At 49.9% G+C, this 25,544-nt stretch overlaps 1 protein-coding gene across 1 annotated transcript; it reads left to right on the top strand.

Annotated features, from left to right (window-relative positions):
• Positions 1 to 13,686: 13,686 nt before the first annotated feature.
• LOC119291971 (protein NRT1/ PTR FAMILY 5.2-like) lies at positions 13,687 to 23,858 on the top strand. The gene is made up of 3 exons (XM_037570779.1): positions 13,687 to 13,990; positions 14,141 to 14,358; positions 22,315 to 23,858. Exons 1-3 carry the CDS (start codon positions 13,837 to 13,839, stop codon positions 23,770 to 23,772), a joined length of 1,830 nt encoding a protein of 609 aa, XP_037426676.1. The 5' UTR covers positions 13,687 to 13,836; the 3' UTR covers positions 23,773 to 23,858.
• Positions 23,859 to 25,544: the final 1,686 nt, after the last annotated feature.

The raw sequence follows: 25,544 nt of genomic DNA, 5'->3' as shown, positions 1-25,544 counted from the left end.
GGCAGGCGGCGACTGGGGAGGCTCCCGGCGACCCGCGGCGGGGGCAGGCTCCCGGCGACCAGCGGTTGCTTCCCGTGGCACCGGCAACATGAGGCGACGGTGAAGGGCGTGGCTGCGGGAGGCGAATGTTGGAAATATGCCCTAAAGGCAATAATAAATTAGTTATTATTATTATATTTCCTTGTTCATGATAATCGTTTATTATCCATGCTATAAGTGTATTGAAAGGAAACTTAGATACATGTGTGGATACATAGACAACACCATGTCCCTAGTAAGCCTCTAGTTGACTAGCTCGTTGATCAATAGATGGCTACGTTTTCCTGACCATGGACATTGGATGTCGTTGATAACGGGATCACATCATTAGGATAATGATGTGATGGACAAGACCCAATCCTAAGCCTAGCACAAAGATCGTAGTTCGTATGCTAAAGCTTTTCTAATGTCAAGTATCATTTCCTTAGACCATGAGATTGTGCAACTCCCGGATACCGTAGGAATGCTTTGGGTGTACCAAACGTCACAATGTAACTAGGTGGCTATAAAGGTGCACTATAGGTATCTCCGAAAGTGTATGTTGGGTTGGCACGAATCGAGACTAGGATTTGTCACTCCGTGTAAACGGAGAGGTATCTCTGGGCCCACTCGGTAGGACATCATCATAATGTGCACAATGTGACCAAGGTGTTGATCACGGGATAATGTGTTACGGAACGAGTAAAGAGACTTGCCGGTAACGAGATTGAACAAGGTATCGGGATACCGACGATCGAATCTCGGGCAAGTACAATACCGCTAGACAAAGGGAATTGTATATGGGATTGATTGAGTCCTTGATATCGTGGTTCATCCGATGAGATCATCGTGGAACATGTGGGAGCCAACATGGGTATCCAGATCCCGCTATTGGTTATTCATCAGAGAACGTCTCGGTCATGTCTGCATGGTTCCCGAACCCGTAGGGTCTACACACTTAAGGTTCGATGATGCTAGGGTTATAAGGAAGTTTGTATGTGGTTACCGAATGTTGTTCGGAGTCCCGGATGAGATCCCGGACGTCACGAGGAGTTCCGGAATGGTACGGAGGTAAAGAGTTATATATGGGAAGTCCTGTTTTGGTCACCGAAAAAGTTTCGGGTTTTATCGGTAATGTACCAGGACCACCGGGAGGGTCCCGGGGGTCCACCAAGTGGGGCCACCGGCCCCGGAGGGCTGCATGGGCCAAGTGTGGGAGGATACCAGCCCCAGGTGGGCTGGCGTGCCCCCCCCCCCACAAGGGCCCAAGGCGCCTAGGGTTTGGGGAGGGGGCGCACCCACCTAACTTGGGGGGCAAGTTTCCCCTCTCCCCCCTTGGCCGCCACCCTAGATGGGATTGGGGGCAGCCGCACCCCTTGGGGTGGAAACCCTAGAGGGGGCGCACCCCCTCCCTCTCCCCTATATATAGTTGAGGTCTTGAGGGCTGCCAACATATGAGTTTGACCTCTCCTTGGCGCAGCCCTACCTCTCTCCCTTCTCCTCTCCCGCGGTGCTTGGCGAAGCCCTGCAGGATTGCCACGCTCCTCCACCACCACCACGCCATTGTGCTGCTACTGGATGGAGTCTTCCTCAACCTCTACCTCTCTCCTTGCTGGATCAAGGCATGGGAGACGTCTCCGGGCTGTACGTGTGTTGAACGCGGAGGTGCCGTCCGTTCGGCACTAGGATCTCCGGTGATTTGGATCACGACGAGTACGACTCCTTCACCTCCGTTCTCTTGAACGCTTCCGCTTAGCGATCTACAAGGGTGTGTAGATGCACTCTCCTTCCCCTCGTTGCTGGTTTCTCCATAGATAGATCTTGGTGACACGTAGGAAAATTTTAAATTTCTGCTGCGTTCCCCAACAGTGGCATCATGAGCTAGGTCTATTGCGTAGATTCTTTGCACGAGTATAACACAAAGTAGTTTTGGGCGTTGATTTTGTTCAATATGCTTACCGTTACTAGTCCAATCTTGTTTCGACGGTATTGTGGGATGAAGCGGCCCGGACCGACCTTACACGTACACTTACGTGAGACAGGTTCCACCGACTTACATGCACTTGGTGCATAAGGTGGCTAGCGGGTGCCAGTCTCTCCCACTTTAGTCGGATCGGATTCGATGAAAAGGGTCCTTATGAAGGGTAAATAACAATTGGCATATCACGTTGTGGTTTTGCGTAGGTAAGAAACGTTCTTGCTAGAAACCCATAGCAGCCACGTAAAACATGCAAACAACAATTAGAGGACGTCTGACTTGTTTTTGCAGGGTATGCTATGTGATGTGATATGGCCAAGAAGAATGTGATGAATGATATGTGATGTATGAGATTGATCATGTTCTTGTAACAGGAATCACGACTTGCATGTCAATGAGTATGAAAACCGGTAGGAGCCATAGGAGTTGTCTTAATTTATTGTATGACCTCGTGTCATTGAACAAACGCCATGTAATTACTTTACTTTATTGCTAACCGGTAGCCATAGTAGTAGAAGTAATAAGTTGGCGAGACAACTTCATGGAGACACGATGATGGAGATCATGGTGTCATGCCAGTGACGATGATGATCATGGAGCCCCGAAGATGGAGATCAAAAGGAGCAAAATGATATTGGCCATATCATGTCACTATTTGATTGCATGTGATGTTTATCATGTTTATACATCTTATTTGCTTAGAACGATGGTAGTAAATAAGATGATCCCTCATTAAAATTTCTAGAAAGTGTTCCCCCTAACTGTGCACCGTTGTGAAAGTTCATCGTTTTGAAGCACCACGTGATGATCGGGTGTGATAGATTCTTACGTTCACATACAACGGGTGTAAGCCAGATTTACACACGCGAAACACTTAGGTTAACTTGACGAGCCTAGCATGTACAGACATGGCCTCGGAACACAAGAGACCGAAAGGTCGAGCATGAGTCGTATAGTAGATACGATCAACATGAAGATGTTCACCGATGATGACTAGTCCGTCTCACGTGATGATCGGACACAGCCTAGTTGACTCGGATCATGTAATCACTTAGATGACTAGAGGGATGTATATCTGAGTGGGAGTTCATTAGATGAACTTAATTATCCTGAACATAGTCAAAAGCCCTTTGCAAATTACGTCATAGCTCGCGCTTTAGTTCTATTATCTTAGATATGTTCCTAGAGAAAATATAGTTGAAAGTTGACAGTAGCGATTATACGGACAGTAGAAAGCTTATGTCCTTAATGCACCGCTCAGTGTGCTGAACCCCAAACGTCATTTGTGGATGTTGCGAACATCGGACATACACGTTTTGATAACTACGTGATAGTTCAGTTAAACGGTTTAGAGTTGAGGCACCAAAGACGTTTTCGAAACGTCGCGGAACATATGAGATGTTTTCGAGGGCTGAAATTGGGATTTCAGGATCGTGCCCACATCAAGAGGTATGAGACCTCCGACGATTTTCTTAGCCTGCAAACTAAGGGAGAAAAACTCAATCATCGAGCTTGTGCTCAGATTGTCTGAGTACAACAATCACTTTAATCAAGTGGGAGTTGATCTTCCAAATGAGATAGTGATGTTTCTCCAAAGTCATTGACACCAAGCTGCTGGAGCTTCGTGATGAACTATAACATATTAGGGATAGATATGATGATCCTTGAAGTATTCGCGATGTTTGACACCACAAAAGTAGAAGTCAAGTAGGAGCATAAATTGTTGATGGTTAGTAAAACCACTAGTTTCAGGAAGGGCAAGGGCAAGAAGGGATACTTCATGGAACAGCAAATCAGCTGCTGCTCTAATGAAGAAACCCAAGGTTGAACCCATACCCGAGACTAAGTGCTTCTGTAATAAGGGGAACAGCCACTGGAGCAGAATAACCCTAGATACTTGGTAGATGAGAAGGCTGGCAAGGTCGATAGAAGTATATTGGACATACATTATGTTAATGTGTACTTTACTAGTACTCCTAGTAGCACAAGGGTATTAAGATACCGGTTCGATTGCTAAGTGTTAGTAACTCGAAATAAAAGAGCTACAGAATAAACGGAGACTAGCTAAAGGTGAGCTGACGGTATGTGTTGGAAGTGTTTCCAAGTTTGATGTGATCAAACATCGCACACTCCCTCTACCATCAAGATTAGTATTAAACCTGAATAATTGTCATTTGGTGTTTGCGTTGAGCATAGACATGATTGGATTATGTCTATCGCAATACGGTTATTCGTTTAAGGAGAATAATGGTTACTCTATTTATTTGAATAATACCTTCAATGGTCTTGCACCTAAAGGAATGGTTTATTGAATCTCAATCGTAGTGATACACATTTTCATGCCAAAAGATATAAGATAGTAATGATAGTACCACTTACTTGTGGCACTGCCATGTAAGTCTTATTGGTATAAAACGCATGAAAAAGCTCCATGTTGATGGATCTTTGGACTCACTCGTTTTTGAAATGTTTGAGACATGCGAACCATGTCTATTGGTGTATACGCATGAAGAAACTCCGTGCAGATGGATCGTTTGGACTCACTTGATTTTGAATCACTTGAGATATGCAAATCATACCACATGGGCAAGATGACTAAAAAGCCTCGTTTTCAGTAAGATGGAACAAGATAGCAACTTGTTGGAAGTAACACATTTTGATGTGTGCAGCCCAATGAGTGCTGAGGCATGCAGTGAATATCGTTATGTTCTTACTTCACGGATGATTTAAGTAGATACTGTATATTTACTTGATGAACCACAAGTCTAAATTATTGAATGGTTCAAGTAATTTCAGAGTGAAGTTGAAGATCATCGTGACAAGAGGATAAAATGTCTATGATATGATCATAGAGATGAGTATCTGAGTTACGAGCTTTGGCACGCAATTAAGACATTGTGGAAATTGTTTCACAATTAATACCGCCTGGAACACCATAATGTGATGGTGTGTCCGAACATCATATTTGCACCCTGTTGGATATAGTGCGTACCATGATGTATCTTATCGAATTACCACTATCGTTCATGGGTTAGGCATTAGAGACAACCGCACTCACTTTAATAGGGCACCACGTAATTCCGTTGAGACGACACCGTTTGAACTATGGTTTGAAGAAACCTAAGTTGTCGTTTCTTAACAGTTTGAGGCTGTGATGCTTATGTGGAAAAGTTTTATCATGATAAGCTCGAACCCAAAACGGATAAATACATCTTCATAGGATACCCAAAATGGTTGAGTATACCTCCTATCTCAGATCCGGAAGCAAAAGTAATTGTTTCTAGAAACGGGTCCTTTCTCGAGGAAAAGTTTCTCTCGAAAGAATTGAGTGGGAGGATGGTGGAGACTTGATGAGGTTATTGAACCGTCACTTCAACTAGTGTGTAGCAGGGCACATGAAGTTGTTCCTGTGGTGCCTACACCAATTGAAGTGGAAGCTTATGATAGTGATCATGAAGTTTCGGATCAAGTCACTACCGTACCTCGTAGGGTGACAAGGATGCGTACTATTTCAGTGTGGTACGCAATCCTGTCTTAGAGGTCATGTTTCTAGACAACAATGAACCTACGAGCTATGGAGAAGCGATGGTGGGCCCGGATTCCGACGAATGGCTCGAGGCCATAAAATCCGAGAGAGGATCCATGACTTTGGAAGGAATACTAGATGGTCGTAAGGCCGTTGGGTAAAGATGGATTTTAAAAGGGAAGACAGACAATGATGGAAAGTATCACCATTAAGAAAGCTCGACTTGTCATTAAAGATGTTTTCCGACAAGTTCAAGGAGTTGACTACGGTGAGGCTTTCTCACTCGTAGCGATGCTAAGAGTCTTTTGGAATTGGATTAGCAGTTACTGCATTATTTATGAAATCTTGCATATAGGATGTCAAAACATTGTTTCCTTGACAGTTTTCCTGAGGAAAGGTTGTATGTGATACAACAAGAAGGTTTTTGACAATCCTGAAAGACGCTAACAAGTATGCAAAGATCCAGCAATCCTTCTAAGGACTGGAGTAAGCATCTCGGAGTTGGAATGTACGCTTTGATGAGATGATCAAAGATTTTGGGTCTATACAAAGTTTATGAGAAACTTGTATTTCCAAAGATGTGAGCGGGAGCGCTGTAGAATTTCTGATAAGTATATGTTGTTGACATATTGTTGATCAGAAATGATGTATAATTTCTGGAAAGCATATGGGGTTATTTGAAAAGTGTTTTTCAATGGAGAACCTGGATTAAGCTACTTGAACATTGAGCATAAAGATCTATGAGGATAGATCAAAAATGCTAAATGGTACTTTCAAATGAGCACATACCTTGACATGATCTTGAAGGTGTTCAAGATGTATCAGTCAAAGAAGGAGTTCTTGCCTCAGTTGTAAGGTATAAAGTTAAGAGTTAAAGCTCGACCACGGCAGAAGAGAGAGAAAGGACGAAGGTCGTCCCCTATGCTTCAGACGTAGGCTCTATAGTATGCTATGTTGTGTACCGCACCGGAAGTGTGCCTTGCCATGAGTCAGTCAAGGGGTACAAGAATGATCCAGGAATAGATCATTGGACAGCGGTCAAAATTGTCCTTGGAGTAAATAAAGGACATGTTTCTCGATTATGGAGGTGATAAAGAGTTCGGCGTAAAGGGTTACGTCGATGCAAGCTTTAACACCTATCCGAATGACTCTGAGTAGCAAACCGGATACGTATAGTGGAGCAACCATTTGGAATAGCTTCAAGTGGAGCGTGGAAGCAGCATTTACAATATGACATAGAGAATTGCGAAGTATATACGGATCTGGATGTTGCAGACCCGTTGACTAAAACCTCTCTCACAATCAAAAACATGATCAAACCCCAGAACTCATTGAGACTTAATCACATGGTGATGTGAACTAGTTTAGACACTAGTAAACTCTTTGGATGTTGGTCACATGGCGATGTAACCTATCAGTGTTAATCACATGGCGATGTGAACTAGATTATTGACTCTAGTGCAAGTGGGAGACTGTTGGAAATATTCCCTAGAGGCAATAATAAATTAGTTATTATTATTATATTTCCTTGTTCATGATAATCGTTTATTATCCATGCTATAATTGTATTGAAAGGAAACTCAGATACATGTGTGGATACATAGACAACACCATGTCCCTAGTAAGCCTCTAGTTGACTAGCTCGTTGATCAATAGATGGTTACGGTTTCTTGACCATGGACATTGGATGTCGTTGATAATGGGATCACGTCATTAGGATAATGATGTGATGGACAAGACCCAATCCTAAGCCTAGCACAAAGATCGTAGTTCGTATGCTAAAGCTTTTCTAATGTCAAGTATAATTTCCTTAGACCATGAGATTGTGCAACTCCCGGATACCGTAGGAATGCTTTGGGTGGACCAAACGTCACAACATAACTGGGTGGCTATAAAGGTGCACTACAGGTATCTCCGAAAGTGTCTGTTGGGTTGGCATGAATCGAGACTGGGATTTGTCACTCCGTGTAAAGGGAGAGGTATCTCTGGGCCCACTCGATAGGACATCATCATAATCTGCACAATGTGACCAAGGGGTTGATCACGGCATGATGTGTTACAGAACAAGTAAAGAGACTTGCCGGTAACGAGATTGAATAAGGTATCGGGATACCGACGATCGAATCTCGGGCAAGTACAATACCGCTAGACAAAGGGAATTGTATATGGGAGTGATTGAGTCCTTGACATCGTGGTTCATCCGATGAGATCATCGTGGAACATGTGGGAGCCAACATGGGTATCCAGATCCCGTTGTTGGTTATTGATCGGAGAACGTCTCGGTCATGTCTGCATGGTTCCCGAACCCGTAGGGTCTACACACTTAAGGTTCGATGACGCTAGGGTTATAAGGAAGTTTGTATGTGGTTACTGAATGTTGTTCGGAGTCCCGGATGAGATCTCGGACGTCACGAGGAGTTCCGGAATGGTCCGGAGGTAAAGATTTATATATGGAAAGTCCTGTTTTGGTCACCGGAAATGTTTCGGGTTTTATCGGTAATGTACCGGGACCACCGGGAGGGTCCCGGGGGTCCACCAAGTGGGGCCACCGGCCCCGGAGGGCTGCATGGGCCAAGTGTGGGAGGGGATCAGCCCCAGGTGGGCTGGTGCGCCCCCCCCCCCCCACAAGCGCCCAAGGCGCCTAGGGTTTGGGGAGGGGCGCACCCACCTAACTTGGGGGGCAAGTTTCCCCTCTCCCCCCCTTGGCCGCCACCCTAGATGGGATTGGGGGCAGCCGCACCCCTTGGGGTGGAAACCCTAGAGGGGCCGCACCCCCCTCCCTCTCCCCTATATATAGTTGAGGTCTCGAGGGCTGCCAAAATATGAGTTTGACCTCTCCTTGGCGCAGCCCTACCTCTCTCCCTTCTCCTCTCCCGCGGTGCTTGGCGAAGCCCTGCAGGATTGCCACGCTCCTCCACCACCACCACGCCGTTGTGCTGCTGTTGGATGGAGTCTTCCTCAACCTCTCCCTCTCTCCTTGCTGGATCAAGGCATGGGAGACGTCACAGGGCTGTACGTGTGTTGAACGCGGAGGTGTCGTCCGTTCGGCACTAGGATCTCCGGTGATTTGGATCACGACGAGTACGACTCCTGCAACCCCGTTCTCTTGAACGCTTTCGCTTAGCGATCTACAAGGGTATGTAGATGCACTCTCTTTCCCCTTGTTGTTGGTTTCTCCATAGATAGATCTTGGTGACACGTAGAAAAATTTTGAATTTCTGCTACGTTCCCCAACAGCGAACGGCGCGGGAGGAGGAGGAGGAGATCGTGTGGGAGAAGGAGGAGGAGGTCGGGCGAACGGTTGTTTTTTTTTTACTGCGGGGGAGGCAAAGTAGGGGCGAGCGGGCGTGCAGGGTAGCGAGGGGATTTTAGGTAGATGTTAACCCAATGGCATGATGAGTAATTAATTAAAGTAATGGCATGATGGGTAATTAAAGCATAGAACGCGTTCAGTATACTGGAAGGATGTAGACCATCAGATTGCAGCTTTTGATAGATAGGATAATCTGGTTCTGCGCCCTCTCTTGCTTTTATAATGGTAGTAGATGTAGGAGTAATTTTTTAAGGCAATTCTCAGGCGCGCCCGGGTTGTTTGCCTGAAACCCGGGCTGGGGTCTGTTCTGGGCTTGGGCCTTGGCATGCAGTAGTAGGCCGAAGCGGAAGAGCCGAGCCAGTCTTTTCGTAGGTTACGCACGCACTCATGTACTAGTGATCGATCGAGTTCCCCTAAAAAAACTAGTGATCGATCGAGTTCTTGTATGCTAGCATGCAGATTGTCGCCAACATCACCATCTAGGTGTGATTTAGAAATTCAAAATAAAAAGTATTCATGAATTTGGAAGGTTTTCACAAAAAATTAGAAAAACGTTTTCAATTTTATAAAATTATTCAGTCATACGAAGTGACAAATCACAATCTTAATCCATGCAAACCCAACAAACACCTTCGAAGATACCTGTAAAACACCTTTATGATCACGCAGTTATGAAGTGACGTTTGATAGCACACAAGGCATTCTTCCAGTATCCGGGAGTGGCATGATCTCATGGTCGAAGAAACAGATACTTGACATGAAGAAAGCTATAGCAAATAACTAACTATCTGATGCTAAGCTTTCGGTTGGGTCTGTCCATCACATCATTCTCCTAATGATGTGATCTCATTATCAAACGGCAACTCATGTTCATAGTTAGAAAACCATAATTATCTTTGATCAATGAGCTAGTCTAATAAAGACTTACTAAGGACACAGTGCAGTTTATGTATTCACACATGTATTTAAATTTTCGATCAATACAATTTTAACATAAATAATAAACTTTTTAAGACATCTGCTAGCGATGCTCTCACGTAGTTCATCTTATTCCTCGCGTTCGTTCCGCTGCAAGAAGGCAGGTAGCACTTTTTCTTACGCTGACCGCTCGTGATCATTGTTTGTCCAATGGTAGCCAGGGAACAAGCGACTGATACGACACCGCATGACGAATCCATGTAGGCTGAACAAGGAAATGAAACTTCGATGCCCAATTCATCAAAATTTTGCCATTCTTACGAGATGCAAAAGGTTAGATAGACAGAAAAGAAAAACTCTGCACCAGCCGTGAATCGATCCCAGGTCTATATTTTCCTTTCATATAAAATAAAAATAAAAATAAAGAACCGCCTCCCCTGCCTCTCAAGAAAAAAGGAAGGCGGCCCACGCAAAATGGCAGAATGACAGCCCACACCTAACCAGCAAGAAGAATGGGCATTTCGTATGAGATGCGCGAAAAGTAAAAAGAAAAAAATGTCGCACCAGCCGGGAATCGAACCCGGGTCTGTACCGTGGCAGGATACTTTTGTATTGCACCAGCCGGGAATTCTACCACTAGACCACTGGTGCTTCCATGTAATTTCAACTACCGGAACTTTTGTATTGATAGCAAGCTCGAGGCATGTCGGCGGTTGCAAAGAGCAAATAGACTGCCCTGCAGCTCTTGCATCTTCGTCGCTTGCTCAACGATCTCCCTCTTCCTTAACGAAAAAAAGGGCAGCCGTCAGCAGGCACACGCAGCCTACAGGCCAAGGGCTAGCGGTGACGGAACCGATGTGCACACGTACGGCCGGCCGCTGTCCCCATCTTCCTTGCTCCAGGAACGGCATGTACAGGTAGAGCAGCAGCGACGGACGCAACTTCCTTGCTTGCCCAGCAACAGCTCAAGGGAGCAGTACCACTGTATTCAGCAAGCAACCGGAAGTGGCAGATCACACCACTGTAGAGCGCAGAGAGAGACAGCGTACAGGGGGAATAGGATAGGAGAGCGGCGCCTAGCACGGTTCCAGCTTAGATAGATTATCGATCTGGTGGAGCAGTAGTACGTGTAGCTTTTGGCGTCGTCCGGCCGGCCGTCTCAAGGTGAAGTCTGAACGCAGCACTGCCGGTGGATCGATCGATCGAGCACGTCGCTGCGGCGTCTTTCGCGATCTCGCAACCCCGGACAGCTACGTCTCGACGAATGGAGCATGCCGATCCATCGGGCATGGTGGCCCATGTCGTGTGGAGTTTTCGGTACTTGATGGATCCATGGTGCCGAAAGCAAGGGCCATCATCTACTCCTTCCCATATAATAGCTGCGGGACGGACGTGATTGGTGCCTGACGCCTAGTTAATCCGCTCCCGGCCGCTTATAGTACTATAGTAGGACTTTGGAGGATCTCACCATGCCCGTATAGTAGCTGCAGCCAGCGATCTGCGTGATTGGTTAAGTCGATGGGATGTCGTCGCGGTGTCCATCTGCTCTGTGATCATCAAGGCAAATTATTAGTCTGTTGCGAGGTCACTGGAAGAATCTCGTGGATCACGCCAACAGTATTATACGACGGCCGCGCTTATCCGGCCGTCATACGTACGTTCTGTGCTGTGCGGCCGGGAGTAGGTCGCCGTGGGCGGAGAAGAAAACGGCTGGCACCTCGACCGCCCTCGTCAAGGCGTGCTCTCCACTCCGTCGGCTAAGGGCATTTCCAACGCAGACCCTCAAACCATATGCATCCGTTCGGACCATAGAAATCATCCAACGCGGGCTTTACGGGGGCTTTAGAGGAGTCCAGACCGATGCCACGTCCGCTTCTGACCGCTCTTGCCCATCCAAACCCCCACCCGCCCCATCCGCGCTTTTCATCCCATGTGTCGCGTCGCTTGCCACGCCGCATTCATGTCGGCCCATAGTATGCAGCTGCCGGCATTGATGTCGCAATTTAACCAGACGGAAGGGGGCGCTGACGGGCGTGACCTCTCGGATGCCGCCGTTTCAATATGGACACCGCATCCCAATGTATCAACTATGGCCGCTGCGCTGCATTGAAGCAGGATGACCGTCCCTTCGCTTGGGCCCCGCTGTGGCTATTTAAGCCGTGCGTCGGCGACGCACAGAGCTGCACACCCCTCCCCGACCACCACCCCCTCCCTTTCCCCATCTCCGTGCCCCAGCCCATCCTCCTCTTCGACCCCAGCTGAGGCAATGTCAAAATCGTGGTGCTCCACGCCAGCAGGCAGAGTAGGCGGAAGCTCCCCCTTCGGCAGTCCATGTCACCGTTGCCCATGCTCTCCGGGTCCGTAGGCGTCCACGGCGGCCAGCTCCTCCGCCAAGGAGGAGGACCAGCCGCCGCCGCAGCCGCACCAATTCCTCAAGGGGGGAGCTCTGACGGACGGAGATTTCTCCCATCAAATCAAGATAATACAGAGCGGTCGCTCCGTTACATGGACCCGTCGCCGCCATCACCAGCACACGTCAAGGAGGAGCTGTCGTCCCTGCCGCACCACCGCGTGAAGCACGAGCCGGCGTCCCCGCTCCGGCATGTGAAGGAGGAGCCCACCTCGCCCTAGCACAACCGGGGCGTCCAGATCGGATGCTAGGTCAAGGAGGACCCGACGTCCCCGCCGCACAACCGGTACAACCGCATGTACGCGCCGTCAAGGAGGAGTTACCGCCCGCGATCAGGAAGGCGTGGGGCCGCCTCCTCCACTACCTCAAAGGAGGCGGTTATGGCGATGCGTCAGGCTCGAGGGCTGTTGTCTCCGAGGCAGAGCGCGTTGCGAGGCATCAGGCGAGGTACGATCGGCGCAATGCCGGTCGCCGCTCTACGTTCGTCAAGAGCGACGTGGCGCCAGATTGGGTCCGCAACAACCCTGACCTCGCCACCGCGTGGCGCTCGACAGCTCCATGACCACCACAGAGACGGGCGCCAGGCGCCGCCGCCGCCTTGACGGCGAGCTCGCCAAGATCAGCAAGGAGAGGTCGCTTAACGACTGCTCCGCCAACACCGGTCGCCGCAAGGCCGCCACCAGGGCTCCAAAGGCCACGTTGGCAGTGGTCGTGGCGGCACTCCGCACCGCACCGCAGGAGGCAGAGCGGCTCCTTCGCGAGCGGCAGGCAGCCGCCAGACAAGGCTGTCATGGCCCTCGTTCCGCCGCTTGAGGGACCACGATGACGACGGCACCGGCGGAGACTGCGGTGTGGCAAGGCAGGGCGGCCACGCGTACGAGTTGGTCGTCCGATATATGTTATTTTATTTTTTTAGTTTTTCTAAACGGTCAAAATATCGACTTTTTTTTGTAAATTATGTCTGAACTTCAATGAAATTCGTCCGGTTTGAATTCATCGAATTGTTGTCCGGATGTATACCATCAACGTTGGATGACGGCCTCCCGCATCCATGTCCGTGAACTGATCCCCTCATGTTCGCGAATAGATACGGGGAAATTTACGGTTGCCGTTAGAGATGCCCTGAGATACCATACCTGTACGTGTGGCCACCCGAGGTTGTGTCCATCCATCGGACTAGGGAGTACAATGAGGAGAGGAGATCCAACACCGATTGATCTCTACCCTCCTCACACAGGCAAACCGGCAAGCTACCATCCGCATCGCTTTCTCTTGAGCATGAGCAGTCGCCCAATCGGACGGACGCTTCCCCGGCCCTTTGGCCACACCGTATAACAAGATACTAGTAGTATTAGCTGACAAAGTGATGACAAGGCCGCGCTGGCGGTGCCCCGTACAAGTGGTCGACCGAGGGCACATCAAGTCCGGCTCCGTGGTGGGGACGACGCTACGGCCACCAGAGAGTAGCGCTAGGAGCAAGATTGTCACTGGTACCAAGTCTATAAATGGAGGTCCCGTCACCAGCGATAGGTTAGCAGCCTAGCGCGGCCATCCCTATTTGAAGGTCGGGTGAGAGATCGACATATAACCGCCTGCAGCCGGCCGGCCACGAAGAGTGTAGAGAGAGAGAGAGGCTAGCTAGCTACAGAGTGAGCCTCGAGGAGGTAGCAGCGATGGCGGTGGCGAACCTGAGCTTGGCCGTGGAGGACGGCACCGGCGCCGGCGCCGGCGGGCAGGAGTACACGCAGGACGGGTCGGTGGACCTCCGGGGCAACCCCGTGCTCCGCTCCAAGAGGGGCGGCTGGACCGCCTGCACCTTCATCGTAGGTGCGTACCGTACCAACCAATCAATGCACACATGATTGCTTCGGTTCATCCAGCTGCTAGCTGATCCATCTCAACATCATAGGCCATGGATGTATGCACGGGCTGATCCATATTTGTCTGAGACTGAATGCATTTTTATATGTGAATTAGTGTACGAGCTGTTCGAGCGTATGGCCTACTACGGCATCGCGGCGAACCTCTTCATCTACCTCACGGAGAAGATGCACCAGGGCACGGTGGAGGCGTCCAACAACGTCACCAACTGGTCCGGCACCGTCTTCCTCACGCCCCTGCTCGGCGCCTACGTCGCCGACGCCTACCTCGGCCGCTACTGGACCTTCGTCGTCGGCTCCGCCATCTATCTCGTGGTAATTAACAACTCGTTCCTATGCTTCACCTCATGGTAACTTTCGTAGATACGTAGGCGTATGTGCGCCGCCCGAAGACGTCGCTGCGGTCTGTCGTGATAACATCATGGATGATGTGGCAGCGAGCGATTTACGGCGGAGCCTTTGAGAGTTGGATGGGGATTTGTACTATCATACAGTATATACGTTTTTTGGTACCCTAAAAAAAGTACATACGTTTGGTGAGGCACAAAACGTCCGTCGGTGTCGCGCCACAGAAAATGAGAAAATTGGAGGCGGGCGAGTAGCTCCCTAGCCACGAGACATACTAGAGCTAGCTGCGTAGTATGTAGGGCAGTCCGTAGAAAATATCTATCATTTCCTTCTGTCCGGATTTATAAGCCCCCCTCTAATTTTGGAATAAAATTTGAACAACAAATTTAACTAATAAATTATATTTATATGTCATCAAAATTATATCATCGAAAAGCTCTTTCAAAACAAATATAACACTGTACTTTTTATAGCATATATTTTATATTTTATTAGTTATATGGACTCTCAAAGTCTGGCTCAAAATACTAAACCGGGACGGAGGCAGCGTAGTAGCACTAGTGCTCCAAGTTTGTCCACGCAGCTAGAGCTAGCTGCCTGGTTCGGACTGACGCGGATGGATGATTGAGCTTGGGCCAGTAGTACGCATGTGCAGATGAACGAGTCGTACGTACTAATAGCTGATCCGTTCCCGTTGCCGGGATGGCCGGCGTATGGTCGGACGCAGACGAGATCGGGCTGAGAGGTCTATCACTTTGTCTTGGACCTCGGCGTACTAGTCCAGATCGTGACCGCCGCGCCGGAGAGATCGATCCATCGATTTCGACGTGCATGCGGTCATATTTGTTGACTCCACAATCTATAGAGTACTACGTATGTGGACTACACGATCGACCACACCTAAGCCGCTTTAGTTGATCGATCGAGCCGTGGAATCTTGACTCGTCCAGTGGACCTACTACATATCTAGTGTGCGACCCTATCGTCTAGCTAGCACTAGGAGTACATGCATGCATATCTGCTCAAGTCATTGCACGTGCACGGTAAGTTTGACCCCCACGCTCTCCGTGCATGCACGAGATTCTGTGGTCTCTACATGTCACCAACTCACAGTGACATGCTCCCCGGCAGCAAAACAAAAACAAAGGACAAATGACATGCACGTAAATGTGACGCATACGTGCACGACGCGTGATGTACCACTTCATCCCAGATTTATGTACGTACGTTCGGGTCGAATTATTGGAGGAGGAGACCATTAAAGTGTCGCGGTGAAGAGTGGTGCGTGATGCTGACCGTTCGTTCCAGATCAACCAGTACAGAAACATTTTCAGACGTTGAATTGCCACCAAGTGAATACGGTAGATCTCCTGTATCTCTTGGAGAGGGACATACGCTATTAATTATCACAGCACAAATCAGTGGAGTAGTGGAATAATTGTGGTAGAATTTTCCTTTAATTCCATGTGTGTGTCGCATCTATGCATGTAAGCTAATTTCCATGCACCCGTGAAAAGTCAGTGCACGAGACTTGTGGCCACCCCTAAATTGTCACGTCTTGCATGTCCTTTTAGTGATAGTATTAAAGTAGCATATCACTCATTAGTACAATCATTTGCAACTTACGCACCTAAGGTGGCGGCATGTGCCACAATGGTCGCATTGACAGCAGGGCTCCATCACATAGGACAAGAAACTTGTTTTGTAATCAACTATGGATAACACGTCCAATTGCATATTTTCTTGGTCCTTTTAGCACGATACAAACGCAAGTTCTAATACACGCATACACTCATTCCTACGAAGACACACACATGCACACTCTACTTCGATGAGCACCTCCAATATACCGAGACGACACAACATTTTGAAATTGATGAAATGACCACATGCATCTCGCAGTCGACGAAAATGTCTACTCTCACAAAACGTCATCGCCGGAAAGCCAAGAATCGATCAAAAAAAATGCGAGTATCAAGTTTAGGATTTGAAACCTAATGGACCATCTGAGCTATGATCAATTCGCGGCCTGAATAGTTAACACATCAGGTGCTAATTGTAGTTAATTACTACTTATAAAATACACCAATAATAATCCATGGCTATTATTAGCAACCAACGTAGAACCTACCAACATCGAGAAAAAGAAGGGCTGTATTTGTACTATAAGATAAGATACTATACCCTAATTAATCTTCTTATCCTGGATCATCTGCCCAAAAAAATACCAATTTATTTCATTACATAGAAACTATGAGATGAAAAAACAATTCCATGATACATGTTTATTGTGATTACTCAAATACTTGTACAATGATTAATAGTCAAAGTTGTCTACATGTAAAATCTGAAATTCCATCTACTTTAGAAACGAGGCAGTGAACTGACGTTCGCTCAATTGCTCTTGTGCGATACAACTTTGCTACCAATACCGTAGCAACTTCATTAATCCTTCGGGTGTCAATGGGATATATAGTGTTGAAACACTTGACAAGAAAACCCCGACGATGACGACGGATCATAAGTCGAGAGATTTGAAAGTTAACCATTTTGAAGTTTTATAGAAATATCATGTAGTATTCTGCTTGTAAGACAATAGGCTTTGGGGGGAACCGGCACAACCCTCTAGGGGTGGCCTATCACATATATATATAATGAGGTGGTATACAACGTTACAATATACACATGTAAATACAGTCTAACACCCTCCCTCAATCTTAGCCACTTTCTAATGAATCTAGAAGGGTAAGATTGCGCCTGCAAGTCTCAAACTGTGGCAAAGGCAATGGCTTGGTGAAGATGTCAGCAAGTTGATCCTTGGAAGAAATAAACTTGATCTGTAGTTGCTTCTGAGAGACACGTTCACGCACAAAGTGATAGTCAACTTCAATGTGTTTCGTTCGGGCATGGAATACCGAATTTGCAGAAAGGTATGTAGCACCGATGTTATCACACCAAAGAACAGGAGGCTGTGATTGGGGTATACTTAACTCCTGAAGCAAGGACTGTACCCAGATAATCTCTGATGTGGCATTGGCCACAGCCTTATACTCAGCCTCAGTACTGCTACGCGAGACAGTAGCCTGTTTCCGAGCACTCCAGGCAATCAGGTTAGAGCCAAAGAAGACAGCATAACCCCCCGTGGATCGCCTGTCATCCGGATTGCCAGCCCAGTCTGCATCAGAATATGCTGAAAGACAACCAGAGTCAGACGGCCGAATATGCAAACCATGAGCCACCGTGAAACGAATATAGCGCAAAATCCGCTTAACAGCAGACCAATGAGTGTCACGGGGTGACTGCAGATACTGGCAGACTCGGTTAACAGCGTAGGAAATGTCTGGTCGCGTGATCGTCAAGTACTGGAGCCCACCAACAATACTCCGGTACTCGGTCGCATCAGAAGAAGAAAGAAGCACACCATCAACAGCATTGAGCTTATCAGTGGTAGACATGGGTGTAGTCGTCGGTTTGCACTTAAGCATCCCAGCTCGCTGCAACAAATCCAGAGAGTACTTCTTCTGCGTCATAACAAGGCCAGCAGCATGAGAAGTAACCTCCACACCAAGAAAGTAATGAAGCTTCCCAAGGTTCTTGACCGCAAAATCAGCACCAAGTGAGCGAACAAGCGCAGTAGCAGCCGACTGAGAGGAGCTGACCAAAATGATATCATCTACATAGACCAACAAGTACATAGTAACCTCAGGCCTTTGAAGAAGAAACAATGAGGAGTCAGCAGTTGATGATGCAAAACCATGAGCACGAAGAGCCATTGCAAGACGAGCATGCCAAGCACGAGGAGCCTGCTTCAGACCATAAATTGCCTTGGACAGACGACAGAGATGATCAGGGCGATCCGGATCAGAGAAACCCGGAGGCTGGCGCATGTAAACCTCCTCCGCCAAGACACCATGAAGAAAAGCATTTTGAACATCAAGCTGACGAAGAAACCAACCTCGAGTAATAGCCAGAGAGAGAAGAAGTCTGATGGTAGTAGGCTTGACCACTGGACTGAAGGTGTCTTCATAGTCAAGTCCAAAACTCTGTCGAAAACCACGAGCAACCAGACGAGCCTTATAGCGCTCAATGGACCCATCAGAATGCCTCTTCACTTTGAAAACCCATTTGGAATCAATGACATTTACCCGTGATTGTGGAGGAACAAGAGTCCATGTCTGATTGCGAAGAAGCGCTTGATACTCCTGCTCCATGGCTTCTCTCCAATGAGGAATGCGCATAGCAGCTTGATACGTGCGTGGCTCAGAGGATGGATCTGCAAGAGCAGCAGACATGCACGCCGCTAACCAAGCAATTGTGCCATCGTGACGTTGCTTAGGCTGAAAAATGCCACTCCGACTGCGCGTATGTGGACGTAGAGCAGCAGCAGGAGCCGGCGGAGGCGAAGGTGACGGAGACGTGACGGTCGCCGGAGATGCAGGAATCACCTCAGGCGAGCTCGGGACAGACGACTCCGGGCTGCATGGCGAAGACTGGCCCGACGACAGGGGCTCAGAGGCCATGGGCGAACCGAGGGTGGGCGAGGCCAGCTCCGGTGACACCGGCCCAGACGGCCTTGGCGAGGCGAGAGCAGGCGAGGCCGGCCCTGGTGAGAAGGGCCCAGACACCTTGGGCGAGGTAGGGGCGGGCGAGGCCAGGCCTGGTGATGACTGCCCCGACGCCCTGGGCGAGACGGGGACCGAGGAGGCCGGCCCAGTCGGCGGGGTTGCAGGGCGCGACGATGGCGAAGGCAGCCCAGAAGCCAGAGGCGACCTGGCCAGGACGTCGATCGGCCGTGCATGAGCACGGAAACCGAGGCCATGCAGGGGCGCCATGTGCTCCTCATGCACAACAGAAGGTGCCGAGGATGAAGGCGATGGCGACGAAGAGGAAGATGGCGCTTCCAGAATCTCCAAACGAGCCCCACGACCAGTGCCTGCACCATGGTTAGGCAACAATAGAGGAGAATATGCAACATCATCAAATTGGTCAGAAGCAACAGAGGATGAATGCATGACAGGTGGCTCGGTAGTGGACACAGGAAGGTTGGCAAAGGGAAAAACATGCTCATCAAACACAACATCCCGAGAGATGTAGACACGATTAGTGGGAACATGAAGACATTTGTATCCTTTATGAAGAGAGCTATAACCAAGAAAAACACACTTCTTGGAACGAAACTCGAGCTTACGCTTGTTATATGGACGGAGATGGGGCCAGCAAGCACACCCAAACACCTTGAGAAAGCTGTAGTCCGGTTGTTCATTAAGGAGAACTTCAATGGGAGTCTTCATATTCAAAACACGAGTGGGAGTACGATTGATGAGAAAACATGCAGTGGTGAAAGCATCACTCCAAAAACGAAACGGAACAGATGCATGGGCCAAAAGAGTCAGACCAGCTTCAACAATGTGACGATGCTTACGTTCTACTGAACCATTCTGCTGATGTGTATGTGGACATGCTAAACGGTGAGTGATCCCAAGCGACTGAAAGAAGGAGTTGAGGTTGCGATACTCGCCACCCCAGTCCGACTGAACATGAACAATTTTGTGCTTGAGAAGGCGTTCAACATGTTTTTGGAACTGAACAAAAATGTCAAACACATCAGATTTACGTTTGATAAGATAAAGCCAGGTGAAGCGGCTGTAAGCATCAACAAAACTGATATAATAATTATGACCACTAACAGAAGTCTGAGCAGGACCCCATACATCTGAAAACACAAGTTCTAAAGGATGTTTCACCTCACGACTGGACTCCGAAAAAGGAAGTTGATGACTCTTCCCCTGCTGACAAGCATCACACACTGCTACATCTTTATTACTAGACACACTAGGAAGCTCATGACGACGCAAAACATGCCGGACAATAGGTGTGGCCGGGTGACCAAGACGAGCATGCCACTGTGACGGAGATACCCGAACTCCACTGAAGACGCGAGCGACGCCAGGATGCTCCAGACGATAGAGACCTTGGCAGAGCCGCCCACTAAGAAGAATGTCCCTCGTGCCCCGATCCTTAATAAAAAGATCAAAATGATGAAATTCACAAAGCACATTATTATCACGAGTGAGTTTAGGAACTGAAAGAAGATTACGTGTCACAGATGGAACTCGAAGAACATTGCGAAGTTGAAGACTCCTATTGGCATATCTAGTGAGAAGTGATGCTTGACCAATATGAGAGATGTGCATACCTGCTCCATTGGCGGTGTGGATCTTGTCGGAGCCATGGTAGGGTTCACGAGTGTGAAGCTTCCCCATCTCACTGGTCAGGTGCTCTGTCGCCCCAGAGTCCATGTACCCGTGGGGATCAATGGAGTAGGACTGAGTGTGTCCCTGTGGCTTCTGCGGCGGCGGACGATCAGCCATGGCGACCTGACGAGCAAAGTTGCGTGTATCCTTCCCGTCATTGCCAAGACCAAGAAAACCCCGCTGGAAGCGCTTGTGACACTTCGAGGCCCAGTGCCCATCGCGACCACAAAGCTGGCACACACGTGGACCGCCAGCCCCTGATAGCGTCGCAGTAGGAGGAGGGGCCGAGGCGGGTGGTGGTGACTGCCCCGAAGGAGCCCTGGATGAAGCAGAGGAGCGACCACCCTTGGTGGCGGCGTTTGCCGAGAGGGCGCCGTTGCCCCTGGATCGGCGCGTCTCGACTCGTTGCTCAGTAAGCAGGAGGCGTGAAAAGACCTCGTGTGCTGGCATGAGCGTGGAGTTGCCCCTCTCATTGATGATCTCGACTAGGGCGTCATACTCCTCATCAAGACCATTGACGATAAACGAGTTGAACTCGGAGTCGGTGAGGGGCTGTCCAATGGAGGCCAGCGTGTCGGCGAGACTCTTGACTTTGTTGTAGAACTCAGTGGCGGTGGAGTCAAGCTTCTGACACTTCCCAAGTTGGCGACGGAGCCCAGATACACGAGCCCGCGACTGTGCCACAAACGAGCGCTCAAGAATAGTCCATGCCTCGTGGGACGTCTTGGCGAAGACAACAAGCCCAGCAACGGCCGGAGAGAGCGACCCCTGGAGGGAGGAGAGGTTCGCCTGATCCTGCCCTGTCCAGACACGGTGAGCCGGATTATAGACCGGACCATGCACGCTGTCAACCAGCGCAGGAGGGCAAGGGAGAGAGCCGTCGACATAGCCAAGCAGGTAGTGACTCCCAAGAAGCGGAAGAACCTGCGCGCGCCAGAAGATGTAATTGTCCGACGACAACTTGATGGTGATGAGATGGCCGAAGTGAAACGGCGGCGGCGGCTGCGATCCCATCGAGGAGACTGGCTGAGGTGAGAACACCGTGGAGACAGTCGGAGGGGCAGCCGGTGCGGTGACAGAGGGCGCGATGGCCGCGGTTGACGCCGCGAAGCCTGCCAGCGCGACGTCCTCCGCCACCAGCGGCGCAGTGGCCGAGGGCGCGACAGCCGCGGTTGACGGGGCGGCGGTGGTGTGGGCCACAAGCGCCTGCCCGGGCGAAGTAGCAGCCGGCGGGAGCGCGAAGAGGGAGCCGACGCTCCGTGTCCCGATCGGCGCCTGAAGGGAGGCGGCATCTAGCGGCCTCGAGAGAAGTGCCGCGAGGGAGGCCGGCAGAAAACCGATGGCGGTGGAGCCGGACGCAGCGGCGGACGTCATAGCAGTCGGGCGACGGCGGCGGCGGGCGCGGCGGCGGCGGCAGCGGCGGCGGCGGCGGTATAGGGTTTTTAGGCGGAAGCGGACGTAACCTAGCGTGATACCATGTAAGACAATAGGCTTTGGGGGGAACCGGCACAACCCTCTAGGGGTGGCCTATCACATATATATATAATGAGGTGGTATACAACGTTACAATATACACATGTAAATACAGTCTAACACTGCTGACTCGTTGTCATGGATGCATGCATGGATGATGTACTAGACTACAAATGACGTGCGTGTCCTGATGCAGGGGATGCTGCTGTTGACACTGTCCGTGTCGGTGGGAGCGCTGAAGCCGCCGGAGTGCGTCGGCAAAGTCTGCCCACGGGCGTCGCTGCTGCAGGTGGGCGTCTACTTCGGCGGGCTGTACATCATCGCCTTCGGCAACGGCGGCACCAAGCCCAACATCTCGACCATCGGCGCCGACCAGTTCGACGACTTCGACGCCCGCGAGAAGTCCCACAAGCTCTCCTTCTTCAACTGGTGGATGTTCACCATCTTCGTCGGCATCCTCTTCTCCTCCACCGTCCTCGTCTACCTCCAGGACAACGTCAGCTGGTCCGTCGGCTACGGCATCCCCACGCTCGGCCTCATCGCCTCCATCGCCATCTTCCTCGCCGGCACGCCCGTGTACCGCCACAAGCTGCCGCAGGGCAGCGCCTTCACGCGCATGGGCAAGGTCGTCGGCGCCGCGCTCCGCAAGTGGCGCCTCCCCGTGCCGGCCGACGCCAAGGAGCTGCACGAGCTGGAGCTGGAGGCGTACACGAAGAAGCACAAGTTTCGGATGGACTCCACCAACTCCATGCGGTTCCTCAACAAGGCGGCCGTGAAGGACGTCGTCGACGGGTCATCGTCCAGGGCGGCGAAGTGGAGCCTGTGCACGGTGACGGAGGTGGAGGAGACGAAACAGATCCTGAAGCTGATCCCTCTGCTGGTGACCATGTTCGTGCCGTGCACGCTGATCGCGCAGACCAACACCCTGTTCGTGAAGCAGGGCACGACCATGAACCGGCACATGGGCTCGGGCAGCTTCGAGATCCCGCCGGCCAGCCTGGGCGCGTTCGTCACGCTCACCATGCTCGTGGCCATCGTCGTCTACGACCGGGTCTTCGTGAAGGCGGTGCGGAGGTACACCAAGAACCCGAGAGGGATCAGCCTGCTGACGCGGATGGGCATCGGGCTGCTGGTGCAGGTGCTGACGATGGGCACGGCGTCGCTGATCGAGAGCCAGCGGCTGAGCTACGCGCGGAGCCGCGGGCTGGACGTGAGCGGCGGCAAGCTGCGGCTGAGCATCTTCGTGCTGCTGCCGCAGTTCGTGCTGATGGGCCTGGCGGACGCGTTCCTGGTGGTGGGCAAGATCGAGTTCTTCTACGACCAGGCGCCGGAGAGCATGAAGAGCCTGGGCACGGCGCTGTCGCTCACCGCGTACGGCGTCGGCAACTTCCTCAGCAGCTTCATCCTGTCGCTGGTGACGCGGGTGACGCGCAGGCGGGGGAGCCCCTGGGTGGCCGACAACCTCAACGCCGCGCACCTCGACTACTACTACGCCTTCCTCACGCTGCTCGCCGCCGCCAACTGCGTCGTCTTCGCCGTGCTCGCCCACCGCTACAGGTACAGGGCCGAGTCCACGGACACCATCGACGTCGACATGGACGTGCACGCGCAGCGCGAGGCCGCCAAGAAGATTCACTCCGAGCCAATGGCTTAGTTAAACACTTCCTTGTTGTAGTAGTATAAAGCACTGCACAATTACGTACAATTTTACCATAACCGTACTGCAAGATTGCAGCTATAGCTACGACCTGTTGGTAACCAGCATGCAGCCCCTTCCGTTCCGACAAGGGAACGAAACAGAGGGGCTGGTTCGACTCGGACGCACACACGGATCAATCTCCCGTCCATATATCCCTCCCTGACCCTACGATCCCAACAATCTAGAACGAACGATTCCGCCATCGATCTCTGCCGTCCATGGAGGGAGCTTCCGGAGAAGGAAGCCCTGGCCCCGGCCCTGGCCTGCCACGACCGCCGGAGTTCGACGGCCTGTTCACCGATGTGGGATAGGAGTTGCTGGGCGAGGCGAGACAGCGTTTCATCATCGCGGTCCTGCATCAAGACGAGGAGGAGAACCGCATCCACCCTCCCCGACTGTCTCGGAAGGAGCGCCGCCGCCGCCGCAAGGCCCTCAAGGACCTGAGCGACGACGACGGCCATGGCTCCAAGTCCGACGACTTGTTCGAACAACCAGGTCCACAATTTGACTTGTTGTGGTGCGAGACAGATGAATCGACAAAAAGCGGATCATCATCGAGTCAAGATCGGAAAAGCCCAGAAGACAAAGTGTCTCAAGATTAGAGAGAGATTGTTAGAAATAATCTTGAGTTAATTAAGTTACGTAGGACTAGCAGTAAGGTTAATGAAAGTTGGAGAGTCTACCGTTGAAGTTGGCTTTGCAAGTTCAGTCCGGCTTAGGAGTTGCACTGGGTCTGTTTACGGACGTATGTGTCCGTGACGTATCAGAAGCTAGTGCCAGTCCGTATTTAGGATGGATTAGAAGTCGTATACAAGTAGGTTAGCTGGCCGTTTCTCTGTGCACATTTCTCAATTTTGTTGTAGATGCGGTCGGCGTGAGGATGAACTTCACCTCCTTTTTCAGCGTGATTTTGCTAGAGCGGCATGGTTCTCTCAGCCATGGTTCATTTGAACTCATGTTTTACTTCGGGACCATACTAATATGCATGCTAGTATTCTTGCTCTCCTCAACATGCATCATCTGCATGCCTCTATTTTAAATATTTTCAACTTTTGATAAGGAAAAAATTTCTCCCTCACCACGTGCAAATTGCTGCTAAGGCTGCGACAAGTAATATGGATCGTGGGAGTATATTATATTAATTATTTGATTAATGTGATTCCTTCTTCATATTAGAAAGGCGATCGTTTACGTTCAGTGACCCCATCATGAGGAATAACTGCAATGGGGTGCTTGATCGAAATCAATGGAAGGATCAAGGCCACAGAGGTCGAGGAGGATTTATCAATTGTCGACGTTTCTCTACAAGCCTTTGGAAAGTTTAATCCACGGCATATGAACCCTATTGATGGCTTCAACGATAAGATAACATTTGAGTCATATGTTATTAATAAAGGCGTGGAGTCAACTATAGAGGTGAATTTTTGTCACACAAAGATGCTTAAAAAATACCAATCCATGCATGCCCTAACAAAACATAGAAAAATGGTTTCCTCGGCATGCAGTTTGGTTCAAAAGCTAACATAGAAAATCATTTTTAATGATGTATAATAATGATAAACTAGAAAAATTCGTTGCACCTAAATAATTCATAACATACTGAAAAACTAATTAGTTTGTGTGAAGAACACATATTGGCACTAAAACTTCCTTTTGGACGGTAATTTACTTTTTTTGTGCATGCCTAAATTTTTTACAAAGGCAATTTTAGTGATATGGATGCAAAT

The sequence above is a fragment of the Triticum dicoccoides genome, chromosome 4B (genome assembly GCF_002162155.2).
Source record: "Triticum dicoccoides isolate Atlit2015 ecotype Zavitan chromosome 4B, WEW_v2.0, whole genome shotgun sequence".
NCBI classification, from domain to species: Eukaryota; Viridiplantae; Streptophyta; class Magnoliopsida; order Poales; family Poaceae; genus Triticum; species Triticum dicoccoides.
Note: the sequence above shows the minus strand (reverse complement) of the source record. Positions and strands in the feature narration are given on the sequence as shown.

Bases quoted from the DNA above. Each gene is read 5' to 3' on its own strand.
- LOC119291971 (XM_037570779.1), top strand. From the start codon at position 13,837: ATGGCGGTGGCGAACCTGAGCTTGGCCGTGGAGGACGGCACCGGCGCC. The intron at 13,991-14,140 runs GTGCGTACCGTA...TATGTGAATTAG, and splicing joins CGCCTGCACCTTCATCGTAG to TGTACGAGCTGTTCGAGCGT. The intron at 14,359-22,314 runs GTAATTAACAAC...GTCCTGATGCAG, and splicing joins GCTCCGCCATCTATCTCGTG to GGGATGCTGCTGTTGACACT.